This window comes from Theropithecus gelada, chromosome 11 (genome assembly GCF_003255815.1).
Source record: "Theropithecus gelada isolate Dixy chromosome 11, Tgel_1.0, whole genome shotgun sequence".
Taxonomy (NCBI): Eukaryota; Metazoa; Chordata; class Mammalia; order Primates; family Cercopithecidae; genus Theropithecus; species Theropithecus gelada.
Window position 1 is genome coordinate 80,605,793 of NC_037679.1, and position 23,886 is coordinate 80,629,678.

The 23,886-nt window shown below is 49.4% G+C and overlaps 1 protein-coding gene and 1 non-coding gene across 5 annotated transcripts in view; both read right to left on the reverse strand.

The window, feature by feature from the left end:
• Positions 1–3,352: 3,352 nt before the first annotated feature.
• The window catches only part of KDM2B (lysine demethylase 2B), a 153,659-nt gene continuing 133,125 nt past the window's right edge, over positions 3,353–23,886 (reverse strand). For 3 of the 4 annotated variants that reach the window (XM_025401372.1, XM_025401373.1, XM_025401374.1), the window contains exons 14-23: positions 20,639–20,782; positions 19,816–19,902; positions 19,378–19,638; positions 19,049–19,162; positions 18,364–18,402; positions 17,529–18,208; positions 16,430–16,593; positions 16,175–16,336; positions 15,233–15,451; positions 3,353–4,725 (exon numbers count right to left, since the gene is read on the reverse strand). In XM_025401372.1, the coding sequence (XP_025257157.1) occupies positions 4,544–4,725; positions 15,233–15,451; positions 16,175–16,336; positions 16,430–16,593; positions 17,529–18,208; positions 18,364–18,402; positions 19,049–19,162; positions 19,378–19,638; positions 19,816–19,902; positions 20,639–20,782 (2,052 nt within the window). In that variant the 3' untranslated portion in view covers positions 3,353–4,543. The remainder of the gene's footprint in view (positions 4,726–15,232; positions 15,452–16,174; positions 16,337–16,429; positions 16,594–17,528; positions 18,209–18,363; positions 18,403–19,048; positions 19,163–19,377; positions 19,639–19,815; positions 19,903–20,638; positions 20,783–23,886) is intronic. The other variant, XM_025401375.1, reaches the window with a different exon arrangement.
• On the reverse strand, positions 12,171–12,273 carry LOC112635600. Its single transcript, XR_003121947.1, has one exon. It is a non-coding gene; the product is annotated as a U6 spliceosomal RNA (small nuclear RNA).

Consider the following 23,886-nt stretch of genomic DNA (forward strand, 5'->3'; position numbering starts at 1 on the left):
CTTTGTGGGCACTTGTGCTTTTTGTCTAAACTTTTCACGAGACTCTGGAAATTTTAACATTTCCTCCAAATTGGTAACTTGGTGGCGTCTTTAAATCCAGGCCATAGAAGCTAACCAGTATGTGCTGGTTTTGTCTAAACTTAAATTCAAAAATTCAGATTTATACATAGTCTTAGCTTAAAACAGTAATGTTTACTCTTAGATTTGTGTATTACGTTTTAGTGGCTTCTTTATAGAGAGTACAAAATGCTTGGTGGATTTTTTAGATAGTAGTTTGAAGTAACCCTGGTTTATTAGCCAGACATCAGAAATGTTTAGTGTAACAGGCTTGATACTTGGAAATTGGCTTGTTTGGCAGAGGGCGAGCATTTCCGTCTGGAATTTGGATTTGTAAACTGGCATGCCTTTCTACCCGCCTCACCTTTTTTTTTTGTTTTTTGTTTTTTTTGAGACGGAGTCTCGCTCTGTCGCCCAGGCTGGAGTGCAGTGGCGCAATCTCGGCTCACTGCAAGCTCCGCCTCCCGGGTTCACGCCATTCTCCTGCCTCAGCCTCCCGTGTAGCTGGGACTACAGGTGCCTGCTACCTCGCCCAGCTAGTTTTTTGTATTTTTTTAGTAGAGACGGGGTTTCACCGTGTTAGCCAGGATGCTCTCGATCTCCTGACCTCGTGATCCGCCCGTCTCGGCCTCCCAAAGTGCTGGGATTAAAGGCTTGAGCCACCGCGCCTGGCCTTTTTTTTTTTTTTTTTTTTTTTTAAATAAAGACAGAGTCTTGCTGTTGCCCACCCAGGCAGAGTACAGTGGCATGATCACACCTCACTATAGTCTTAACTTCTGGGCTCAAGCAATCCTCCCGCCTTAGCCTCCCCAGCAGCTGGCATATGATGCGCACCACCATGCCTGGATAATTTTAAACAATTTTTTTTTTTTTGAGTCAGAGTCTTGCTCTGTTGCCCAGGCTGAAGTTCAATGGCACAATCTTGGCTTACTGCAACCTCCACTTCCCAGGTTCAAGTGATTCTCCTGCCTTTTCCTCCTGAGTAGCTGGGATCACAGGTGCATACTACCACTCCCAGCTAATTTTTTATTTTTAATAGAGATAGAGTTTTACCATGTTGGTCAGGCTGGTCTTGAACTCCTGACCGCGGGTGATCTGCCTGCCTCGGCCTCTCAAAGTGCTGGGGTTACAGGTATGAGCCACTGCGCCCAGCCCATGCTGCTTTAAGTAAATTTTTTGAATAGGTCATGTCATATGGATAAGTTGCAGTGGAATACAGTGAAGTCTCTTGATCCCGTCTTCACAATATGAAAGGATGTCATCTGAGGTGCCATGGTGTCTTCCTTTGTAAACATCAGATTCCCTAGAGGAAGGGACAGAGCCTCTTTTCTAGAGGTTACTAAGTTGTGATTTGACACAGCAAGCATTCCCTTGGATTTATGGTCCTTTCATTACTTCATCAGACATGACATGTAGGCTCAGAGTAGTTGCTTGTGGCATTTAGCCTCAGCTGGCCTCATCTTTGGCTCATTTTAAAAATAAAAGGGGCTTTAGCCGGACGCGGTGGCTTATGCCTATAATCCCATCACTTTGGGAGGCTGAGGCGAGTGGATCACGAGGTCAGGAGATCGAGACCATCGTGACTAACACAGTGAAACCCCGTCTCTACTAAAAATACAAAAAATTAGCTGGGTGTGGTGGCGGGCGCCTGTAGTCCCAGCTACTTGGGAGGCTGAGGCAGGAGAATGGTGTGAACCTAGGAGGGAGAACGTGCAGTGAGCCAAGATTGTGCCACTGCACTCCAGCCTGGGTGACAGAGTGAGACTTCGCCTCAAAATATAAAAATAAATAAATAAAAGGGGCTGGGGATGGTGGCTCACCCCTACAATCCCAGCACTTTGGGAGGCTGAGACCAGCAGATCACCTTAAGTCAGGAGTTCGAGACCAGCCTGGCCAACATGGTGGGTGAAACCCCATCTCTACTAAAAATAACAAAAATTAACTGGGCATGGTGGCAGGCGCCTGTATTCCCAGCTACTTGGGAGGCCAAGGCAGGAGAATTGCTTGAACCTGGGAGGCAGAGGTTGCAGTGAGCTGAGATCACACCACTGCACTCCAGCCTGGACAAGAGCGAGATTCCATCTCAAAATAAAAAAAATAAAATAATAAAATAAAAAGGTCTGTACGGACACCGTGGATTTGTACTGAAGTACAATCTTACTGGATTGTTCAGTACTCTTGGGGGGAGTTTATGGCCACTGCACTATACAGTGGCCTCTCCTGAAACTGGAGATCCACTGTGTCTCTCCTGTATTGCACATCCCTGTGGTGGCTCGGATCCTCAGTCCTGGCAGCCCCTCCCTAGCAGACCTGTATGCTCCAGGAACCCTTAGGTACAGTGGCTTCGAGTGTCTTTAGATTGAGTCATCAAGAGTCTGTGGATTTAAATTAACAGGAGACATGTATCTAGATGAGATCTTTCTCTTTTTGTTTTGAGATGGAGTCTCCCTGTCTCCAGGCTGGAGTATAATGGTGCAATCTCAGCTCACTGCAACATCCGCTTCCTGGGTTCAAGCGATTCTCCTGCCTCAGCCTCCCAAGTAGCTGGGGCTACAGGCGCCTGGCACCACTCCTGGCTAATTTTTGTATTTTTAGTAGAGATGGGGTTTCACCATATTGGTCAGGCTGGTCTTGAACTCCTGACCACAGGTGATCCCTCCCAAGGTGCTGGATCCACTTCACCTGGCCTGTCTCGTTGTAATTAAAACTGTTTTGCCATGGTAAAAATAAAAGGGAGAAACAGAAAACTCAGCCATCAGCAGGAAAGGCTTCTTCCACAGGAACAACGTCTTACATTGCTTGCTCTCATCACTGAGGAAGGAGGTTGGCTACCTTCTCCATCTTCAGATTCACTACAGCAGCTGTTTCTGTATGTGAATATGACACTGCCAGCAGGGTCCGATCTTTAAAAAAAAATTCTGTAATCTAAAATTACTTCTCACTGGTTTCTACATCTGCCACTTGGGGAAGCCACCTCATGACCAAGTGTTTCCTACAGCCATCATGGCCCAAGGCTACCTGTACAGGATGCAGCCTCCTGCAGTTGCTCCCACTGTCTTCCAAATCTGGGGAACTTTTAGGCAACAGTAATGGCAAGTAGCCATGGAAGTAATTCTGTGTGGTAAGAGGCACACAGACAGATGAGCAACTCTTCTCCTTAAAGAAGTCTGTGTCTAATTCCTACGTGCAGCCGTTGTCAGAGCATACCTTTATTAGCCAGAAACGGATTTCTTTCTGAAGAAGAAAGAAAAATGACGCACCACAGGGTACATCAGATGAATCAGAAATTACATTGTTTGGGCCTCAAAACAGTGTTTACTGACTCTGGGCTTAAACTTCTAGTCCACTCCTAGAACAAAAACCCTCAAAGTTCAAGAGTGGTTTTTTTTTGTACAATTGTTTATACAAATTCAACAAAGGTAAAATCGCATCAGGGAAGGTCTAGGAAACACCACCTTACAACAATGGCACTTATAAATGCAGAACTTTACAACTAGGAAATAGCCATGTTACAAACCTAAATGAGAACTCAAGTCACACTTCAGAGGAGAGAAAAAAGCAAAAGAAAGGCTATGTGGGAGCATTTATTCTACGTCTTGACTCACTGTATAAATTAGATCTATGTAAGTACAAGAGCTCATGCTGGAGCAGACCCTCCTGAGTGCAAAGGCTGAAGTCGAAATTTTAAAATTTGAGAAAAGTGAATTCTCTACAGAGGAAACCTGGCAGAGTATCTTACTTCAACTATAATTTACATTTATCCACAACATGCTCATGTAACTCTTGAGGTACAAAGCAGGCTCTCAACTTCCAGTTAAACATGCTTTTAAGTGGAAGGTCTTAGCCTGCTTTGTTAGATCTGGGCACATTTGTAGATGGGTTGTGTCGATGAAGTACACGTTAAATTCTCTCCTACCTTAAGGAAATCAGGAAAATTGGCAATCTCAAAACAATAAAAACACTGGTATGCATTCAACCTTGCATAAATAACTTTTAAACAATTTGTACAAAAATAGTTCTGCATAATGTAGGATGTAACAAAACCAACCAAACAAAAAAAAGTGTCAAGACGGCAGCAGATGTGGTGTGTGGTCCACTTTACGTCAACACCCAAAACCTCAGTGTTGCAAGGAATGAAGTGTCCAAAACACCACTACCACTAACAGAAACTCCTAAGCTCATGCTTCAGTATGAGAATTTCTCCAAAGTCCACCCTCCTCTCTGACAGGAATGTCTTCTTGTAAAGGCCGCCTTAGAAATGGTCCAGAAAGCAGTGCAGTTATGATTTAGAAAGACCAAAGGAAAGTGTCGGCTCACTCATCCCCCAAATGGGTGGTTGAACAGCTTCTCCCTTGGAAAGACTTGCAAAATGGAATTGCATTGTGGTCTGTTGTCCCACGTTCCAAATGGAAAATAAAAGCCCTCATTTTTGTAAAGTCTCTTCCCCTCCCAGAGCCCACCCCGTATTTACATTCTTGTCCTTGGACTAACTCAGTTTTTGCAGGAGTTTTTCTTCTACTTGCCCAAACTGGACACTCACAGACATCTCGGCTATGAACTGCTCACAGCCTTCCTTGGTGACTTGCTTGCAGTACCTCAGGTCAATGTGACAGATGTTTCCACAGCGTTTGAAGAAGGACAGGCACTGATCAGTGACCTTATTGCAGTCTGCAGAGAATAAGTAATGTGAGGTGTGAAGGCCAGGAGCCAGAAGGCCCCCCCAGACCCAGGCACTCAGCACTGAGGACAGGTCAGAGCTCTACATATTCCAACCCCTGCTGTGCTGCACTAAATAAAATGTTATTTGCTTAAAATTTCTCTTCTTCAAATGGGGAAGGGTTTCACCCACCAGGTATAAAGGTTAATATAGGCCTCAAAAGCATTCAAATAACCATGTGAAAATCACTTCTAATTTACCACACAGCGGCCTCTATACATGCCTATGCTCATGTAAGTAGTTCTATGTGCTTTTACAATAATAGGCTAACACACCATGTTAAGTAGTTTGCTTTTCTCATCTAATATATTGTTGATGAATACTGCTCTGTGTCTATTACCGTGCATTTATCTGCCTCTTCAGATAAATTCCCAGAAGGGCATCACTGGGTCACAGAAAGAACACTGCTAAGGGCATCTTGGGATCACTTTTGCTTTTGCAGGCCCCAGTGCTTTGGAGCAATTCACAGCACGAGGGACAGCTGTTTGGTCCTAACCCCAGGACTCACCGTGTTCCATCAGCCTAGGCACCAGACCAACATGCCCTTCTAGCAAAAGCAGAATTCAGACTTCATCACACCCTCTGTGCTTTTCTTTTCTTTCCTTTTTTGTTTTTTCTTTGGAGGCAGAGTCTCACTCTTGTCACCCAGGCTGGGGTGCAATGGCACAATCTTGACTCACTGCAACCTCCGCCTCCCAGGTTTAAGTGCTTCTCCTGCCTCAGCCTCCCAAATAGCTGGAATTACAGGCGGCCACCACCATGCCCGCCTTTTTTTTTTTTTTTGGCACTTTTAGTAGAAACTGCGTTCCACCGTGTTGTCCAAGCTGGCCTCAAACTCCTGACCTCACGTGATCTGCCTGCCTTGGCCTCCCAAAGTACTGGGATTACAGGCTTGAGCTACTGTGCCCAGCCTCAATGGTATTACATTTGTGACCTTTGCTAGTCATCCTTAGTATCAACACTTTCATTTCTCTATTAAACTGAGTGGGAATAAAAATACTAAGGGAAAACCACAATCATACATACAAAGCCTGTGCTATCTACATGTTATCAAAATCCCTGCAGGTGAGGAGGTGGTGTAAAGTAGTAAAGTCAGAGCACCACGTGAGCCACCAAACTGACTTCCTTTATACAGCCAGTCCTTTCAGACAGTGTCCTCCACGTCAGCACAGAATCTTCAAACAGATGCTCACCAATTCATGTGGAGCAGTGGTACTGGAAAGCTGTCTACATACACATAGGCATTCACAAGTGAAGGCCGTGCTTTTAGACTGAAGATGGGAAAACAACAATGCTGATAGAGAGATGCTTCAACAGACAACTCAGTTTTTCGTGGTTTTGGTTTTTTTGGAGACGGAGTTTTGCTCTTGTTGCCCAGGCTGGAGTGCAGTGAGGCGATCTCAGCTCACTGCAAGTTCCACCTCGCCTCCCGGGTTCACAACATTCTCCTGCCTCAGCCTCCCAAGTAGCTGGACTACAGGCGCCTGCCACCACGCCTGGCTAATTTTTTGTATTTGTATATTTTTTTTTTTTTAATTTTTTTTTTTTGAGACGGAGTCTCGCTCTGTCGCCCAGGCTGGAGTGCAGTGGCGCAATCTCGGCTCACTGCAAGCTCCGCCTCCCGGGTTCACGCCACTCTCCCGCCTCAGCCTCCAGAGTAGCTGGGACTATAGGCGCCCGCCACCACATCCGGCTAATTTCTTTTTTTTTGTATTTTTAGTAGAGACAGGGTTTCACTGTGTTAGCCAGGATGGTCTCGATCTCCTGACTTCGTGATCTGCCCACCTCGGCCTCCTGAAGTGCTGGGATTACAGGCTTGAGCCACTGCGCCCGGCCTAGTTTTTTGTATTTTTAGTAGAGACAGGGTTTCCCCGTGTTGGCCAGGCTGGTCTTGAACTCCTGAACTCAGGTGATCCACCCGGCTCAGCCTCCCAAAGTGCTGGGATTACAGGTGTGAGCCACTGTGCCCGGCAATAACTCAGTTTTTCAAAGGGTATCCCTTAATCTTCTAATTAATCCCTCAAGTAGTTCCCCCTCAAATGCCTGACCCTGTTTATCTTACTGCAAAATCCAATGATGAAGGAAGTTGTAGAATGCTATCATACAATTCCTTCAGGAAACTCATGATCCCCAAAACTCAATACTTGATTCATTTTAAGTATAAAGAATAGGGATTTTACTAATATAAGCTTATTTTCAAATACTTTTCATTTTTCGTTATTTACTATGACATGTTGACCAGTTAGATTTGAACTCCTGGTCTCAAGTTATCCTCCCCACCCAGCCTCCCAAACCACTGGGATTACAGGTGTTGAGCCCGTCTGACCAGGATGGTTTCTTAGAGGATGTCCCACATTCTCACTTGTCATCTTCAAGGTGTCATTTAGCTTGTTTCTTATCTGCTGTGTTTCCTATAAACTGCAGATATCCCAGAGGCTTGCTTAGATTCAGGCTAGACATTTTCAGCAAGAAATCACCCTCAGAATCTTCCATCTTGACCCTGTTCCCAGCTCCCTATCTGCCTTCCAGAGCACTGTCTAGCTCATCCCCAGAATGCGTCTCATTCCTTACTCAGATCCAGCTATGCTGTCCCCACTCCATCACCAGCTCAGGGATATTTTCCTCCTCCAATGTTTGCCTAGTTCCTGGCTAGAAGGGACTGACCCAAGTCCTGCCTCTCCCTTGGCACCTTCAAGCACCAGAACAGGCAGCTCCCATGCCAGAGAACTCTGCCGTCTGGCTGGCACACTGCCGTGGCCTGCGGCTGTCAGACAACTGAGGGGGCCTCAGGTGCATCCTGGCAGTCACCTGTTGGTGGTAAGGCAGCACTGGGTGTGAAGTGAGGCCTGGAGGCCCAGCTGGCTCCTTTTCTGAGTTGTCTTTGGGTACTAATTTGGGCCCTCTTTGGATGCTCATTCATGCCCAGCCAGCATTCTTCCTAGTTTGTGGTTCAAATATTCCCCAAAACTGGAGCCCAAAGACCCTTCCAGAAAAGAAGCTAGAAGGAAAAGACTTTCCTTTGGTCCCTCTGTGCGTCAGAGTTCACTGCAGCCTGGTTTCTTGGACCCTCCACAGGCAGGCTGACAGATGTTTCCTGCTGGCGCATGGGGCCCGCCTGCCCGCCCGCCAGCCTGTGGAGGAACATCACTTTTGTTAGCATCCTCATCAGTTCTCCCTCAGCCTTTAAACGTTTTAGATCTGGAATCTCACTACTTTGCCCAGGCTGGTCTAGGACTCCTGGGCTCAAGTGATCCTCCCACCTCAGCTTCCTGAGTAGCTGGGACTATAGGTGTGTGCCACCATGCCTAGCTTCAGGAATAAATTTAACCAAGGAAAGACTTGTACTTTGAAGACTGGAAAACATTGCCGAAAAAAACTAAATTAGACAAAAATAAATGGAAAGTCATCCTATGTTCATGGATTGGAAGACTTAATACTATTAAGATGTCAGCACTACCCACAGACATCTACAGACTCAATGACATTGCTCTAAAATCCTAGTAGTGTTTTTTGCAGAAATAGAAAAATCTATCCTAAAAGTCATGTGAACGCATGGGGCTCCAAGTTGTCCAAACAATCCAAAAAAAGAACAAAGTTGAAGAACTTGAGCTAATCTGAAGCTGAGGTGGAAAATCACTTGAGCCCAGGAGTATGATTCCAGCCTGAGCAACACAGTGAGATCCCGTCTCCAAATAAAATACATAGGCCAAGCGCAATGGCTCATGCCTGTGAGACCAGCACTTGGGAGGCTGAGGTGGGTGGATGACTTGAGCCTATGAGTTCAAGACCAGCCTGAGCAACATAGCAAAAGCCTGTCTCTATAAAAAAAATACCAAAATTAGCCAATCATGGTGGTATGTACCTCTAGTCTCAACTACATGGGAGGTTGAGGTGGGAGGATCACTTGAGCCTGGGAGGTGGAGCCTGCAGTGAGACATGATCACACCACTGCACTCCAGCCTGGATGACAGAGTAAGCCCCTGTCATTCATTCATTCATAAATAAAGCACATTACAGGAAAAAGGATAGACATACAGACCAATGGAATAGAATCAAGAGCTCGGCCAGGTGTGGTGACTCACACCTATAATCTCAGCACTTTGGGAGGCTGAGGTGGGTGGATCACCTGAGGTCAGGAGTTTGAGACCACCCTGGCCAACATGGCGTGGTGGCACACACCTGTACTCCCAGCTACAAAGGAGGCTGAGGCAGGAGAATCACTTGAATGCAGGAGGTGGAGGTTGCAGTGAGCCAAGATCGTGCCACTGCACTGCACTCCAGGCTGGACAACATAGTGAGACTGTGTATCAAAAAAAAAAAAAAAGAATCAGGAGCCCAGAAACAAACCCTCAAATATATGGTAAAGTGATTTTTGAAAAGGGTGCCAACAGCATTCAATGAAGTAATAGGTAATCTTTTCAATAAATATTGCTGGGAAAATTGGATTTCAACATGCAAAAGAATAAGCTGGACCCGGCCGTGCGCAGTGGCTCATGCCTGTAATCACAGCACTTTGGGAAACCGAGGCAGGTGGATCACAAGATCAGGAGTTCGAGACCAGCCTGGCCAATATGGTGAAACCTCGTCTCTACTAAAAATACAAAAATTAGTGGGGTGTGGGGGCAGGCGCCTGTACTCCCAGCTACTTGGAGACTGAGGCATGAGAATCGCATGAACCCAGGAGGTGGAAGCTGCAGTGAGCTGACATCACACCACTGCACTCAAATCTGGGCGACAGTGCAAGACTCTGTCTTGAAAAAAGAAAAAGAGAACATAGGGGAAATTTTTCATGACATTAGACTTTGCAAAGATTGATATGACACCAAAATCACAGCCAACAAAGGGGAAAAAAAAATTAAAAAGGCCAGGTGCAGTGGCTCATGCCTGTAATTCTAACATTTTGGGAGGCTGGGGCAGGAGGACTGCTTGAGCCCAGGGGTTTGAGACCAGCCTGGGCAACACAGCGAGACCCTGTCTCTAAAACAAAAAAAGTCTGGAGATGGATGTTGGTGACAGTTGCACAACACTGTGAATGTACTTAATGCCACTGAATTATGAGCCCAAAAATGGCTAAGGTGGTCTATTTTATATTACATATTATTTCACTACAACATAATTATTTTTCTAATTTTGGAAGCTGAAGAAGAGGTAACAATTTAGGAGACTTGAGAAAGTTTAACCCTAAAGTGGCTGACGGGAAAGCAGAAAAGAATAATTATTCTATAGAACACCTCTAAGGTGTTTAGTGGTGATTTCTCAGAAATTCCTCTTGCATTGAAAGTGACAGGTACATTGGAAGTGGGGCTAAAGATGGTGTTAGTAACAGAAGCACTGGCTGAAATCTATTCAAGGAGTAGTAAGATGTTTGGATTCCTTCCCCAGCAGAAGACTGGGGTTTTAGTGCCTGATGGGCTGGGTTCCAGTGGGCACAGAAAGTAGGGGTGCCCACTCAAAAGTGGGGCTAAGGGAAAATTTACCTGCTGACTGTTGAGAACCTCCTTCCCCTATCAAGCCCCATACTTGGCCATACCAACAGCGGTCCAGCCCACACCCGTAGGAGATCAAGGAGAGTCTTTCTGGCAATCCTGACTAGCTTAAGAAGAAGTTCGAAAGATATGATGTCCAGGTTTCTCCAAAGAAAGGACCCACAGAGACCACACTGTAAGTGTCGTCCATAGCAGACAAGCTCCAGCAGCGTGCCCACTCTGATCACCCTGGAGTGGAGGGACAAGCAAGCATTGCACTCAAGCTGAGGACAGCCTCTGCCGAAGGCCACTGACAGCATTTGAAAGGAACAGTCAACACAGAGAGAAGAAAATAAAACAATCATTCATATCCTCAGGTAGGAAAGTATCTGGCTCCAAAAAACAAGAACAGGCCATTCCACAAAACGTTCAGAGAACACAGATTGAAAACTAAACATATAGGTTGAACCATATGAAAATGCCAACATTTGACTATTTTTGACCTATTTTAAACAGCAGTTTCATATGGTTCAACTGCACAACAGCAGAAATGAAAAACTCAGTGTATAAGCTGTGGTCAGGCACAGTGGCTCACGCCTGTAATCCCAGCACTTTGGACGGCCGAGGCAGGGGGATCACGAGGTCAGGAGATCGAGACCATCCTGGCTAACACAGTGAAACGCCGTCTCTACTAAAAATACAAAAAATTACCTGGGCGTGGTGGCGGGCGCCTGTAGTCCCTGCTACTCGGGAGGCTGAGGCAGGAGAATGGCGTGAACCCGGGAGGCGGAGCTTGCAGCGAGCTGAGATCGCACCACTGCACTCCAGCCTGGGCGACAGAGCGAGACTCCGTCTCAAAAAAAAAAAAAAAAAAAAAAAAAGTTGTATGATAAAGTAAGGGAAAACTCACAGAAAATACAGCAAAAAGACATTGACATGGAAATGAGGAGGGAAGACAGGAATCAGAGGACTAGTCCAGAAAGAGGAAAACAGAAGGGGACGAACTTAAGAAAGAATTCAAGAAGTTTTTCTACAACTGAAGAACACAGACGTCCAGACTGAAGGGGTTCTGTGAGTGTTCAGCATGGTAGGTGAAATGGATTCAAACTGAAGTTTGTCATCGAAAAATGCAGACAACTAGAGACAACTTTCTATTAACTGACAAGGAGAGAAAATAGATTCACTGACAGATGAAGAATCAAATAGTTTTGGACCCTGCCTCTGGAAGGCAGAAGATGGTGGAGCAAAACCTCCTACTTACTGTAGCAACAGGCTCCCAGATTAGGGTTCTATTCCCAGCAGAACTAGCCACTAAATGGGAGGGTATAATAAAAACGAATCCAGACACACAGGGTCTAGAAAATGTCTCTCAGCAAACGTGATAGTAAACCAAGAAAGAAGATACGAGATCAAGGAAGGAAGGTACCTAGGACAAGACAGACACCAAAGGAGTCCAGGATGGCAGTGGTGCGGCAGGCGGGGGCAGCCAGTCCCAGAGGAGAAAACGGAAGGGGAGGAAAAGAAGTCAGGAGGCAAGTCTCCTACAAAAACTGGTCAAGAGAGTGATGAGTTGGGGGTGGGGAGGGGGAGAGCATTCAATTCTGTTGTACCATTTGCATAGAAACTAAGCAAACAAAATGAGCAATTAAACAACAAAAACATTGAGCAAGAAAGAAAATGTACTCATAATACACTGTTTGGCTCAACAGTGACCAACACTTAACATGCTCATAATAAGTGAAAGAATAGTGACAACCAAAAATTAGAAAAGATGGAGGGAGAAAAACAGGAGGGGGGGTGGGAGGGAAGGATACAACAGTAGTAAATCCTCATGTTATCTAATAGCAAGTTAATAAATACATAATATCCACATGGGAGAAAAAAAAGAAATTGCAGTATAGGCTTGGTATTTTTTCATTTTGTTTTTAATTAAAAATATGGAACACTTCACGAATTTGCATGTCATCCTTGTGCAGGGGCCATGCTCATCTCTGTATTGTTCCAATTTTAGCAAATGGGCGCCAAAGTGAGCACTAGGCTTGCTAGTTTGAAATAGCGGAGGTAAACACTAGAAGAAAGAATTCAAGAGTTTAAGGTGTTGCCTCAGGTAGTGAGGATGGGGTGGAGAAGGGAAAGGCAAGGGACTGCCTTGAGCACCCAATAAATTTTCCACGATCGAATTTGGCCAGAACAATAGCTAGAATTGCAACTTCCCTTGTCTCAAGACCAGACCCTCCAACCAAGTTTAAGGATCTTGAGGCATGTCAACTGTCATCTATTTTGTGGCACAGACTATTTTCCCATCTCTGGTGCTTACATCAGGATAAGTTTATTTTTCCAGTAACTCAACTAGTTACACCGATGAGAGGGGAAGTTTTTTTTTTTTTTTAAAAGAAAATCTAGAAGAGTCTAAGTATAGAGATACGCCTTAATATACTTCACAGCTCTTTCTTTCCTTTTTTTTTTGAGATGGAGTCTCGCTCTGTCACCCAGGCTGGAGTGCAGTGGCACGATCTTGGCTCACTGCAAGCTCCGCCTCCCGGGTTCATGCCATTCTCCTGCCTCAGCCTCCCGAGTAGCTGAGACTACAGGCGCCCACCACCACACCCAGCTAATTTTCTTTTGTATTTTCTTTTTTAGGAGAGACGGGGTTTCACCGTGTTAGCCAGGATGGTCTCGATCTCCTGACCTCATGATCCGCCTGCCTCAGCCTCCCAAAGTGCTGGGATTACAGGTGTGAGCCACCGCGCCCAGCCACTTCACAGCTCTTAACAAGAATGCAGGCTGGGTGCGGTGGCTCACACCTGTAATCCCAGCACTTTGGGAGGCAGAGATGGGTGGATCACCTGAGGTCAGGAGTTCAAGGCCAGCCTGGCCAACATGGTGAAACCCCATCTCTACTAAAAATACAAAACTTAGCCAGGCGTGGTGGCAGGCGCCTGTAATCCCAGCTACTCACGAGACTGAGGCAGAAGAATCACTGGAACATGGGAGGCAGAGGTTGGAGTGAGCCGAGATCGTACCACTGCACTCCAGCCTGGGCGACAGAGCAAAGCTCCATCTCAAAAAAAAAAAAAAAAAGACAAAAAAGAATGCAGAGAGCTTATGCACTGAGATGAAAAGATGACCTCAATTTATCATGCTGGAAAAACAAAATGCCAAAGATGATTTGCATACACACACACAGCATGGCCCAAACCGCAGGGGAGGGAATTTATACTGAGATCTCTGCTACGCATCCATAATAACTAAACCAGGATATAATGAAGCGATTTACTAAAATGCCAGCACTTAGAGTAAGATGACTCCCAGACCCTCTCCAAAGGGCAGCTCCACCACCGATTCAAGCCCATGACCTGGCCCTTGAGCTGGAGAAGCCTCAATTCACTCTGGTTCTTTGCCTCCACGAGGTGGAACAATTTCTGTCATCAAAACTTCATAAGGAGAAAGAATGGCTTCCTAGGTCCTGAATGATCTCATCCCATCCAAAGCTCCCATGCCCCTGCTATGAGGCACGGTTGCCAGATAGTTTATCAGGCATGAATGTGGGATGCAGAGGAGAAAACAACGTGTACATCACCACTGCGCTGTGTCAAAATGTAATTTGGTGAGATGGGGGTGTCTTTAGTACTTGGTAATTTCTGAGGGTAAAAAAAAAAAAAAAAACCTGGCCGTGCACGGTGGCTCACACCTGTAATCCCAGCACTTTGGGAGGCCACGGCGGGCGGATCACGAGGTCAGAAGATCGAGACCATCCTGGCTAGCATGGTGAAACCCTGTCTCTACTAAAAATACAAAAAATTAGCCAGGCGTGGTGGCGGGCGCCTGTAGTCCCAGCTACTCGGGAGGCTGAGGCAGGAGAGTGGCGGGAACCCAGAGGGTGGAGCTTGCAGTGAGTGGAGATCGGGCTGCTGTACTCCAGCCTGGGCTACAGAGCAAGACTCCATCTCAAAAAACAAAAAAACAAAACAAAACAAAAAACCCGTAAGTTAAGTTTCTTTTTCTCTTTCTTTTTTTGGTCTCACCCAAACCCGACACCCCCCAGTCCAGACCATCCTAAGCTACCAGACCAAAATCAGGTTAGTTGGGCTAAGAGCAGGCAGCACTGCTCTGTGTACCTCGCTGCATACTGGAACCCCAAGTCCTTCAGAACCAACTGCCGCCCCGCCAGCAAATGGAGCGAGTGAAGATCCTGCCACCACAGCGACAGACACAGAACAATAATGGAACTAACTGTGGGTTTTTTTCTCTCCAACAACAGGCCCCTTGATGGCAGAGTCACAAGGGGTGCATGTCAGCAACGACAGCAAAGGCAGAAACCAAGCTCCCTCCTACCCACCAGGGCCCTCGCCCCCCAGCCCCCACTATCTCCATACCCTGGTTGTCAGGCACCAGCTCCTCTGCACCCCCTGGGGAAGCTGTCCCTTGTCCGTATTTTCAGTCAGGAACCACTGCTGTGTGCTCGTGGCTGCTGCTAACTGGCACTATTCTGGGCGTAGCAATTACTACAATTCCAACAGCAACTTTTTTTTTGAGACAGAGTTTTGGTCTTGTCACCTAGGCTGGAGTGCAGCGGCGCAATATTGGCTCACAGCAACCTCCACCTTCCAGTTTCAAGCGATTCTCCTGCCTCAGCCTCCCAAGTAGCTGGGATTACAGGTGCCGGGCACCATGCCCGGCTAATTTTTGTATTATTTTTGCAGAGACGGGGTTTCACCATGTTGGCCAGGCTAGTCTTGAACTCCTGTCCTTATGATCCACCTGCCTCAGCCTCCCAAAGTGCTGGGATTACAGGCGTGAGCCGCCACACCCAGCCAACAGTGACTCTTTGTTTAATGTGTTTCCCCTCTGGACGGGGCTGTCTATCTCAGTAAACGAGACACCAAGCACTGTGACCACATAGTTGTGAACACACGAGTCATTTTCCACAAATGGGAACCTCCTGGCCCTCCCACGGAGTGCTGGGCAGACTTGATGGGGGCCCCTGACTCACCAGACAGGTTGATCTCGGTTAAGGAGTCTCGGGTGGTGGTGCCAACAGCGGTGAGCAGGTTGATGGACTGGTCGGTGACGTGGTTACAGTAACTGAGGTGGAGCTTGGAGAGCAGGGGCATGTGGCGGATGATGAGCCGCAGGGAGGCATCTGTGATGTCCAGGCCTGCCAGGCGCAGCTCCACGATGTTCCGGAGCTTGCTCCGATTGTCCATCTGACCTGGTGGGGCGGGAAGGAGGGGCAACCCGTCAATCTGACCGAGGAGGCCTGGTCACACTGACATGACACTCTAAAAAGGCCCACCAGCCAGACAGAACACTCAGATCTCATTTAGTTACAAACTGCTTCCTCCCAAAATCAGAATTCTAACAGTTAAAAATCAGACTCCACATCAAAACTTAGATTTCCAGATTCTCTTGAAAAACTAAAAGACCTAAACACTGAGCCCACATTCCACCCAGTAGTCATCCGCCAACCAGTGCAGAGGCTGCGCAGCACCTCCAATCCCTGTGACTTGGCAAGAAGCACAGACCTAGGCAGTCCAGTCCAGCCCAGGGGGAGGCGCCATCCTGGAAGCCCTTGCGTAACCACACTGATCCTGATGGCCATGGAGACTTGAAACCAACGAGGGGCAAGTCAACAGCAAAGCAGTGAGACGCATGCAGAGCCCCCATGAGTGAGTCAACAGGAAAGCAGTGAGATGCACACGGAGTCCCATGAGCGCGTCTCGCATGTGCACAGGAGCCCCTGCCTCCTCCCAGATCCCCTCTGTGCCTGAAGCAAACTGAGAACACGGCAGCAGAGACTCATCCCTATGTCCTCTGGGGAAGGGCTGGGGCCTGAGAACAATGGAGGACATGCTGGGGTCTGAGGGTAAAAGCAGATCCAACAGCCTAGCTCGGTCACCCCACCCTCACAGAAACCCCCAGCCTGGCAACTCACCTGGCCTGTTGTCCGTGGGCGGGGACAGGAGATCCCGCATCTGGGCATCCTTTAGTCCCTCCACCCATTGGACATCCAGAGTCCGGAGCAGCGGACAACTGGAGCTGCAAAGGGCCGAGACCGCAATCCATGAGCAGCCTGACAGCACCAAGTCCCGGAGCCCTGCGGGGGACACAGAAAAGGGTGAAGGTCAGGGGATGCGCCCCCAGCCCCCACTGCAGCAGACACACTCGGGGCCACTGGCCCAGGGCTCACCAGGCAGCCGGTTGATGAGCCAGCTCAGCTGCTTCTTGGAGATATTGGTCCAGCTGAGGTCGAGGGAGACAGGCTGTCGCCGGATGATGCCACTCAGCATCAGGGGTGTGATAGACTTGCAGTGGTTCAGGTCAATGCGGGTCCACAACCGCTTATCGCAGCACCTGGGGACCAGCCGGGTGGGGACACATCGTCAGAGGTGGGGCTCCCTGGCAGCCCATGCACGGCTCTAACTCTCCCCACCTACCAACTTCTGGGAGGCTCCTTAACTCGGTGCTCTGGACCCTTCTCTGTGTAGCACCTGTCCCGCCCCGATGCAGGCACCTGCCATCTGCTCTGACAGCCATGGCCTCCAGTCTCCATCAATTATGTATGTATGTATGTATGTATGTATGTATGTATTGAAACAGAGTCTCGCTCTGTTACCAGACTGGTGTGTAGTGGTGCAATCTCTGCTCACCACCACCTTTGTCTCCCACATTCAAGCAATTCTCCTGCCTCAGCCTCCCGAGTAGCCAGGATTACAGGTCTGCACCACCACACCCAGCTAATTTTTGTATTTTTAGTAGAAATGGGGTTTCACCATGTTGGCCAGGCTGGTCTTGAACTCTTGACTTCAACTGATCCGCCCGTAAAGTGCTGGGATTACAGGCATGAGCCACTGCGCCAGGCCTCCCGCAAGTATTTACCATGGGCTTTACAACGCCCTCTACCGGCCGTTCTTCCAAACAACCCCATGAAGCAGGTCTCATGCCCGTTCATCCAAGAGGGGTAAGGCAGAGCTAAGGCCAGAAAGCTGGTAAATATCGGCTGGCCTGAAGTTGCAACTGGCAACCTTGCTGGAAACCTGGACTAACTCTCCAAAGCCAAGGACTTCACGTGGTCCTCACTTTACCCTCCAGGAAGCTAAATCAGGGAGTAAACCAGGTCACCTCCTCTAACAAGACCAGAGGGGCCACTGTAGCCAGCTGGAACGCTTTGCGGAGCACAGTGAAGCCATACTGGGGCTTGGAAGGAAAGAGCATCGACTCCACACACACGGGCCATCCCTGGTGCTGCCTGAGCCTTAACCTAGAGCCCTACACAGGCTGCCGCTCACCAGCGGTTCCAGGTCCTGCAGACCCGCATGCAGACACACAGGTCTTGGTGGCTGAGGTAGCTGAAGACGGCCATCCACACCTCCCTGTGCATGATGTGGGCTGCCCCATCGTCCAGGGGTAGCGAGTCCGGCGGGGGGCTGATGGGGGGTGGCCGGATCACATGGCGCTCCATCTGGATACACTTGGGCGGGGACACGGAGGGTGGGGGCCGGGAGATGACACGGGGTGGGCTGCGCAGGCCGGGTCCCAGCTGGTGCCGCAGCTCCCGAGGGGTGCTGTTGAGCCCCTTGCTGAAGCGGTGGGGACGCTCGCAGACGCCTGGGGGCCGCTTGGGCTCCTCGCCCTCGCTCTCAGGCTCCGACTTGATGGGCTGCTGGTTCTCGTTGGCCAGGCTGCTCTCCGTCCTCTGGATCTCGTGGTTGAGCTCCTTGCTCAGCTCCCTGCTCAGCTCCTTGTTGGGAAGCCGCCGCTTCCGGCGCATCTTCACCTTCTTCTTTTCCTCCGGGCCCTCGGTCCCCTCGGTGCTGGGTCCTGCGGTGGGGGAGCTGGAGCGGGAGTGGTCGCTCTCCCTGGTCTTTGGGGGTGCCTCGGGCAGATCGTCCTCGGGTTCCTGCTTGAAGCGCCGGAGGGGCTTGTTGGCCAGCGCCATGCGGTCCTCGGCGTTCTTCCAGGACCGACGCTGAGGGCGAGAGCGGAGACGCGTCAGCCTGTAGGGCTCAGGGCTGCGCCCAACCAAGGCCTCCCGCCCCCCTGCCACGGGACTGTGGCCCAGGGAGCTGCTGTGCAGCTCTAACCGCTCGGGCCTGGGGCACAGGGGGGAGGGGAAGATGGTACCTTTTTCCTGAAAAGCTTATCTTCTTTGCCAGGTTTGAGCTGTCACGAAAAAGAAAGGACGCAGAGCTTGCTCCCCGGGCTCGTGGGATTTGGTCCCCTCGACACCCCACCCCACCATGAGTCCACAGTCTCTAGAGGAGGGGCTGGAGGGGCGCCTTCCCCACAAATGCCATCTCCACGTCTGACCGACAGACGGGCGAGCCCTGCCTGCGGCTTTCAAGGAAGAAGCTGGAAGTAGTACGGTTGAACTGTTCCCACCCAACTGACCTCCCACCCCCCAGACCCGGAGATGTGCAGCCGCCATTCAAACAAGCCTCGGCTTTGGGAGCCAGTTCTGGAGCACAGCCCTGTGGGGATCCCCGGCCCAGCCGGAATGGCTAAGAGCTGGGAGAGACTCCTGGCGCCACCTTGTGGCTGGTGACAGCATGGCCCGTGGGTGGAGCAGGGCCATCAGGCTCCTCAGAGGTTCCCTGGACTCACAGCTTCCATCCCAACCAACAGAGGCTCTAGTCACAGACAGCTTCCCAGGCCCGAAGCCAGAACCACGAGCCAGAGATCTGGGGCCGAGACCTGGGAAGCCTCAGGAGAGGCAGCAGTGGGGTGGAGGACCAGCGGGGTGGGGTGGGGGACAGCCCGGGACTCGCCAGTCCCCAGGGCCTCAGGAGGGCGTGCGTCGTGGGAGCACCTGCTGCTGGAAGTAAGTGAGACTGGATCTCCACCAGGGGCTGAGGCTGCTGCCTAGAGGGGGCCTCGGCGAGAGGTGAGAGGAGGAACCGGGGGACGTTTGAAGCGATGAGGCCTAAAGGGGGGGGTGGGAAGAGGAGTGACTCGCTGGTTTTCCCCTCCTTTCCTTGGGGCAGGGCTCTCAGGACTTAGGTGACCTGCTCAGGGCAGCAAGAGGCTGGGATTATCCCAAGCTCTACTCGCTGCCCACCCCCTCCCCCGGCCTTCCAACCCAGCACCTAGGACCAGCCAGACCACCCCCTTTGTCTCTCAGCCCCTCCTGGTCCGTACCCGCTTGCGTCCACTCAGCTCCTGGGGCTTCTCGTATTTCCGCTTCTTCCTCAGGTGCACGTCATCAGACTTTCTGCGCAGGAGGCCGTCCGGCGGCACCTTCTTGGGGTGCTCCTCCGACCTGCGCCGGGGCACCTCCTCACATTCGCTCCTCCGCTTGGCAGGTTCCTGCCCTTCCTTGTTGTCCCGGTTCATCTTCTGCTCCTTGAGCAGGGAGCCGGGCAGGTTGGAGGCGTACTTAAAGCCAGGGCCACGCTTTTGCTTGTAGGCCAAAAAGAGAGAAGGAACAGACCAACTGTATACCTTTGGACTTGCCCTTCCTCCTCCCCAGGCCCACGGCACCCCACCTGCCTGACACTCCTGGGACAGGCTGGTCCCAGCCAGGCCCAGGCCCGCCCCTCTCCCGACTGACCCTGGGACTTGGAGCCCGGCACTCACTTTCCCGGTCTTGCCGGCGTGGTTACACTTCGGACACTCCCAGCAGTTTGGAAGCTCGTCGTTGACCACACCCTCTGACTCCTTAATCTGCGGGGAACACCAGGACTCAGAAGAGGGACGAGCGGAGAAGAGGGCCCACGGGCACAAGGCTCTGTGAGGCCATGTCTTCCAGAAGCAGCAGCACCCCCTCCCCAGTGTCACGTCTATCCTGTTTCCAGCCAAAAGAAAACACAGCCGCAGAGGCTGGCAGAGACGGGCAACTGTGGATCCAGGCCAGGGTTCAGAGGCGGAGCCCTTTTGCTTCTCTGGGACCCTGGGCAAGTCACTATGTCTCTGTAGGCTGGTGTCCTCAGCCATAAAAGTTAGTGTGCCCATCTCACTGAGGGGTATGACCCAGGTAAAGCCACCAGCTCAGCGCCTGGCATGCAGAAAGGACTTTGCAGAGGACTCTACAGGGTGCTGAAGGAAGGAGTGGGGTGTGGGGCCTTGTTCTCCCAGAAGCCTGGAGCCACCTGGAGGCTCTCCCTCTGGCCCAGCTACAAACAAGCAGCCTGTGTTTGCCATCCGCTGAGACTGGGAACCCTCTCTGGTTCTGACATCCTGGGACGTGGGGGTCTGTTTATTCCTTTAATGACACTGGGTCTCCAAGGTACTCCAGGCCCTCCTTGCTCTGGGCTTATCCCCTTGACACACAGGACCACCCAGACTCAGGGGTTCTCCAGGAATTCACCGCACGACCTGCATCCCACCACCTCACCAGCATCTCCAGCAACCCTACCAGCCCCACAGCGTCAGCATCACCTGTCCCCACTGGGCCGCTCACCTTAAGGCATCCGGGGTGGATGATTTCGTTGCAGATGGAGCACTCCATGAGCATGAGGTTAAACTTGCCTTCCTCCTCTTCCACCGTGTCTTCCTTCCCCGCCTCGCCACACACAAGGCACACGGCGGTGTGGGGGAGCACTGGCTGAGGAGCCAGGGAGAACAAGACAAGTCATCAGGGGTGGGAAGCATGGACCCCCAGGAGGGCCAGGTCAAGGGCAATGAGCTGCTCCCCTCAGACCTGCCAGGAGACCCCAGGAAAGTGGCCCAGGCACATTCACTCACTCATTCACTGAAATATGTATCAGGCTACTACCTCCGCATGCCAGATACTACTCTTAATTGCTGGGGATACAGCAAGGAACAAGACAGCTCAAAATCTCTGCCATCCAGAGCTTACATTTTAGTGGAGGGAGGCAGACAAAATGAAGAACAGAGCATGTTAGAGACAGAGACATGGGGAAAAATTAGAGGGCTGGAGTGAGGGGCAGAAGGGGGGCTGATTTTAAATATGGAGATCAGGGAAGGCCTCACATTCATAAAAGCTCCAAAGGAGCGGGGGCGTGAACCCAGCCCAGATCCATGCAGATGAGATGAGGCTGCATCTCACCAGTGGGTATTCAAGGCACAGACCATGGACTGCGGGCTCCCAAGACCTTTACAGAGAGGCTAGGAGGTCAGAACTGTCTTCAGAATAACCGATGTTATTTGCCTTTTGCACAGTATTGATATTTGTACTGGTGGGTAAAACTGCTGGCCCCTCAGCACCAGTCAAGGCAAGGCCCCCAGGTGCACCAGCAGCCATGAGGGGACTCACGGCCATACACTTATTAAAAAGATCCCCAGTTTCATCTAAGAATATCTCTGATGAAACAGTAAAAATTACTTTATGAAAACCTTGCCCTAGAGTACACATCCTTTTCAGATGCTTTGTGACAATAAGAATATGTGTAAAGTGCCTCAGCACACAGGTGATGCGTACCAAAGGAAAGGCACTCGTGACTGAGCTGGGAGCCGAAATGGCCACTTTCTCCATAGATTATTTTTACTTGAAGGAATGACTGATAGAAAGCCCCTGGACATTGGTGTATTTCTGTGAAGATCAAAGAAGTGAGCTTGTCATTTCCAGAAAAATAACTGACCGCATTTGTTGCAAATGACAAAATTCAAGTTTCTGAATGACAATTAGACTTCTGGAAAACTTACATGAACCACCATAACCTGCACAGCTTCCCAATACTGAGAGACTTTTCTGATGAGATCAGTGATCATATTAACAAATGTGATTTCTAAAATAATATTATGTGCCAATATTTGGAAAATCCGCCTAACTCAGGGAGCCAATATTTTCCAGATGACCAATACATGGTGTTACAACATCATGCCTGAGCAAATGAGCTACTCAAAGGGCAAGACAGGCTGATGAAGTTCAATGTAACAGTGTGAACAGCTCACTGATACAGTTTCAGACTCCACGTTGCAACTAACCTGTAAAGAAAACTCTGCTGAGTTCTAGTTGAGGATCAGAGTATCCACAATTATTAAAATACTCCTCCCTTTTCCAACTAGTATATATCTGTGTGAGGCCGAATTTTCCTCATACTCCCTCCAAAACAACATATCACAATAGACAAAACACAGAAGGAGATATGAAAATTCCAGGTCTTTTTTTTTTTTTGAGACGGAATCTTGCTCTGTCGCCCAGGCTGGAGTGCGGTGGCACAGTCTCGACTCATTGCAACCTCTGCCTTCTGGGTTCAAGCGATTCTCCTGCCTCAGTCTCCTGAGTAGCACAGGCGCCCGCCACCACACCCAGCTACTTTTTTGTATTTTTAGTAGAGACAGGGGCTTTCACCATGTTGGCCAGGCCGGTCTCAAACTCCTGATCTTGTGATCCACCTGCCTCAGCCTCCCAAAGTACTAGGATCACAGGTGTGAACCACCGTGCCCGGCAATTCCAAGCCCTTTCTAAGGAACCAGACATAAAAGAGATTTACAAAAATATAAAACAATGCCATTATTCTTATTTTTGTTTTTGGAAAATGTAATTATTTCTCATAAAAATATGTTTCTTTTTTCTTATTTATTTTTGTGACAGTGTCTTGCTTTGTCGCCCAGTCTGGAGTGCAGTGACATGATCTTGGCTCACTGCAACCTCCGTCTGCCTCCTGGGTTCAGGCGATTCTCCCACCTCAACCTCCCAAGTAGCTGGGACTACAGGCATGCTGGGTAATTTTTGTCTTTTTAGTAGAGATGGGGTTTCACCATGTTGGCCAGGCTGGTCTCAAACTCCTGACCTCAAGTGATCCTCCCACCTCAGCCTCCCAAAGTGCTGGGATTGCACGCTTGAGCCACCGTGCCCGGCCAAAATATGTTATTTCTATTAACACGCCATGGGCTTTCTTGTTATTTTAAGATAAATTTAAAATCTAAAAAAAAATTTCTTGGCCAGGAGTGACAGCACATGCCTGTAATCCCAGCACTTTGGTAGGCCAAGGCAGGCAGATTGCCTGAGTCCAGGAGTTTGAGACTAGCCTGGGCAATGTGGCAAAACCCTGTCTTTACAAAAAATACAAAGATCAGCTGGGCGTAATGAATGCCTGCAGTCCCAGCTACTCGGGAGACTGAGGTGGGAGGATTGTTTGAGCCCAGGAGGTAGAGGCTGCAGTGAACCACGAGTATACCACTGCACTCCAGCCTGGGTGACAGAGTGAGACTGTCTCAAAAAAAAAAAAAAATCAGTTTTAATTTTTTTTTTTTTTTTTTTTTTTAGCTAAAGTCCTCTCACACCAAACTCAGTTTAAATTTTTTAATACAGTCAGTATTAATAAATATATAGCCTGCATAAAAGAAAAACTCTTTAGGGTCTTCATAATTTTTAAGAGCATGAAGGGTTCCTGAGACCCTGAAGTGTGAGAACTTGGTACATCCGGCTGTGAGCCCCCTGAGGCCAGGGCGGGTCAGCCTCATCCCGCCCAGTGCACCCGTAGCCAACCTTTATTACGCTGCTCAGAGGAGCTTCAAGCAGGCTGGGAATATACGCGCCACTGGTAAGTGAAAAAGACTTGATTAAATGGTGCAAATGTCTGAATTCTAATAAACAGGACACAGAAGGCAAGGCAGTCATCGTTCCTTCCACAAATACCAAACACACATCTGCCACGGTCTGAAACAAAGTCTTGGGGGACGCAGGAGTGAGGGAGATGGCCGCTCCCCGTGAGCTATTTGGGAAGAAAAAGACATTAGTCG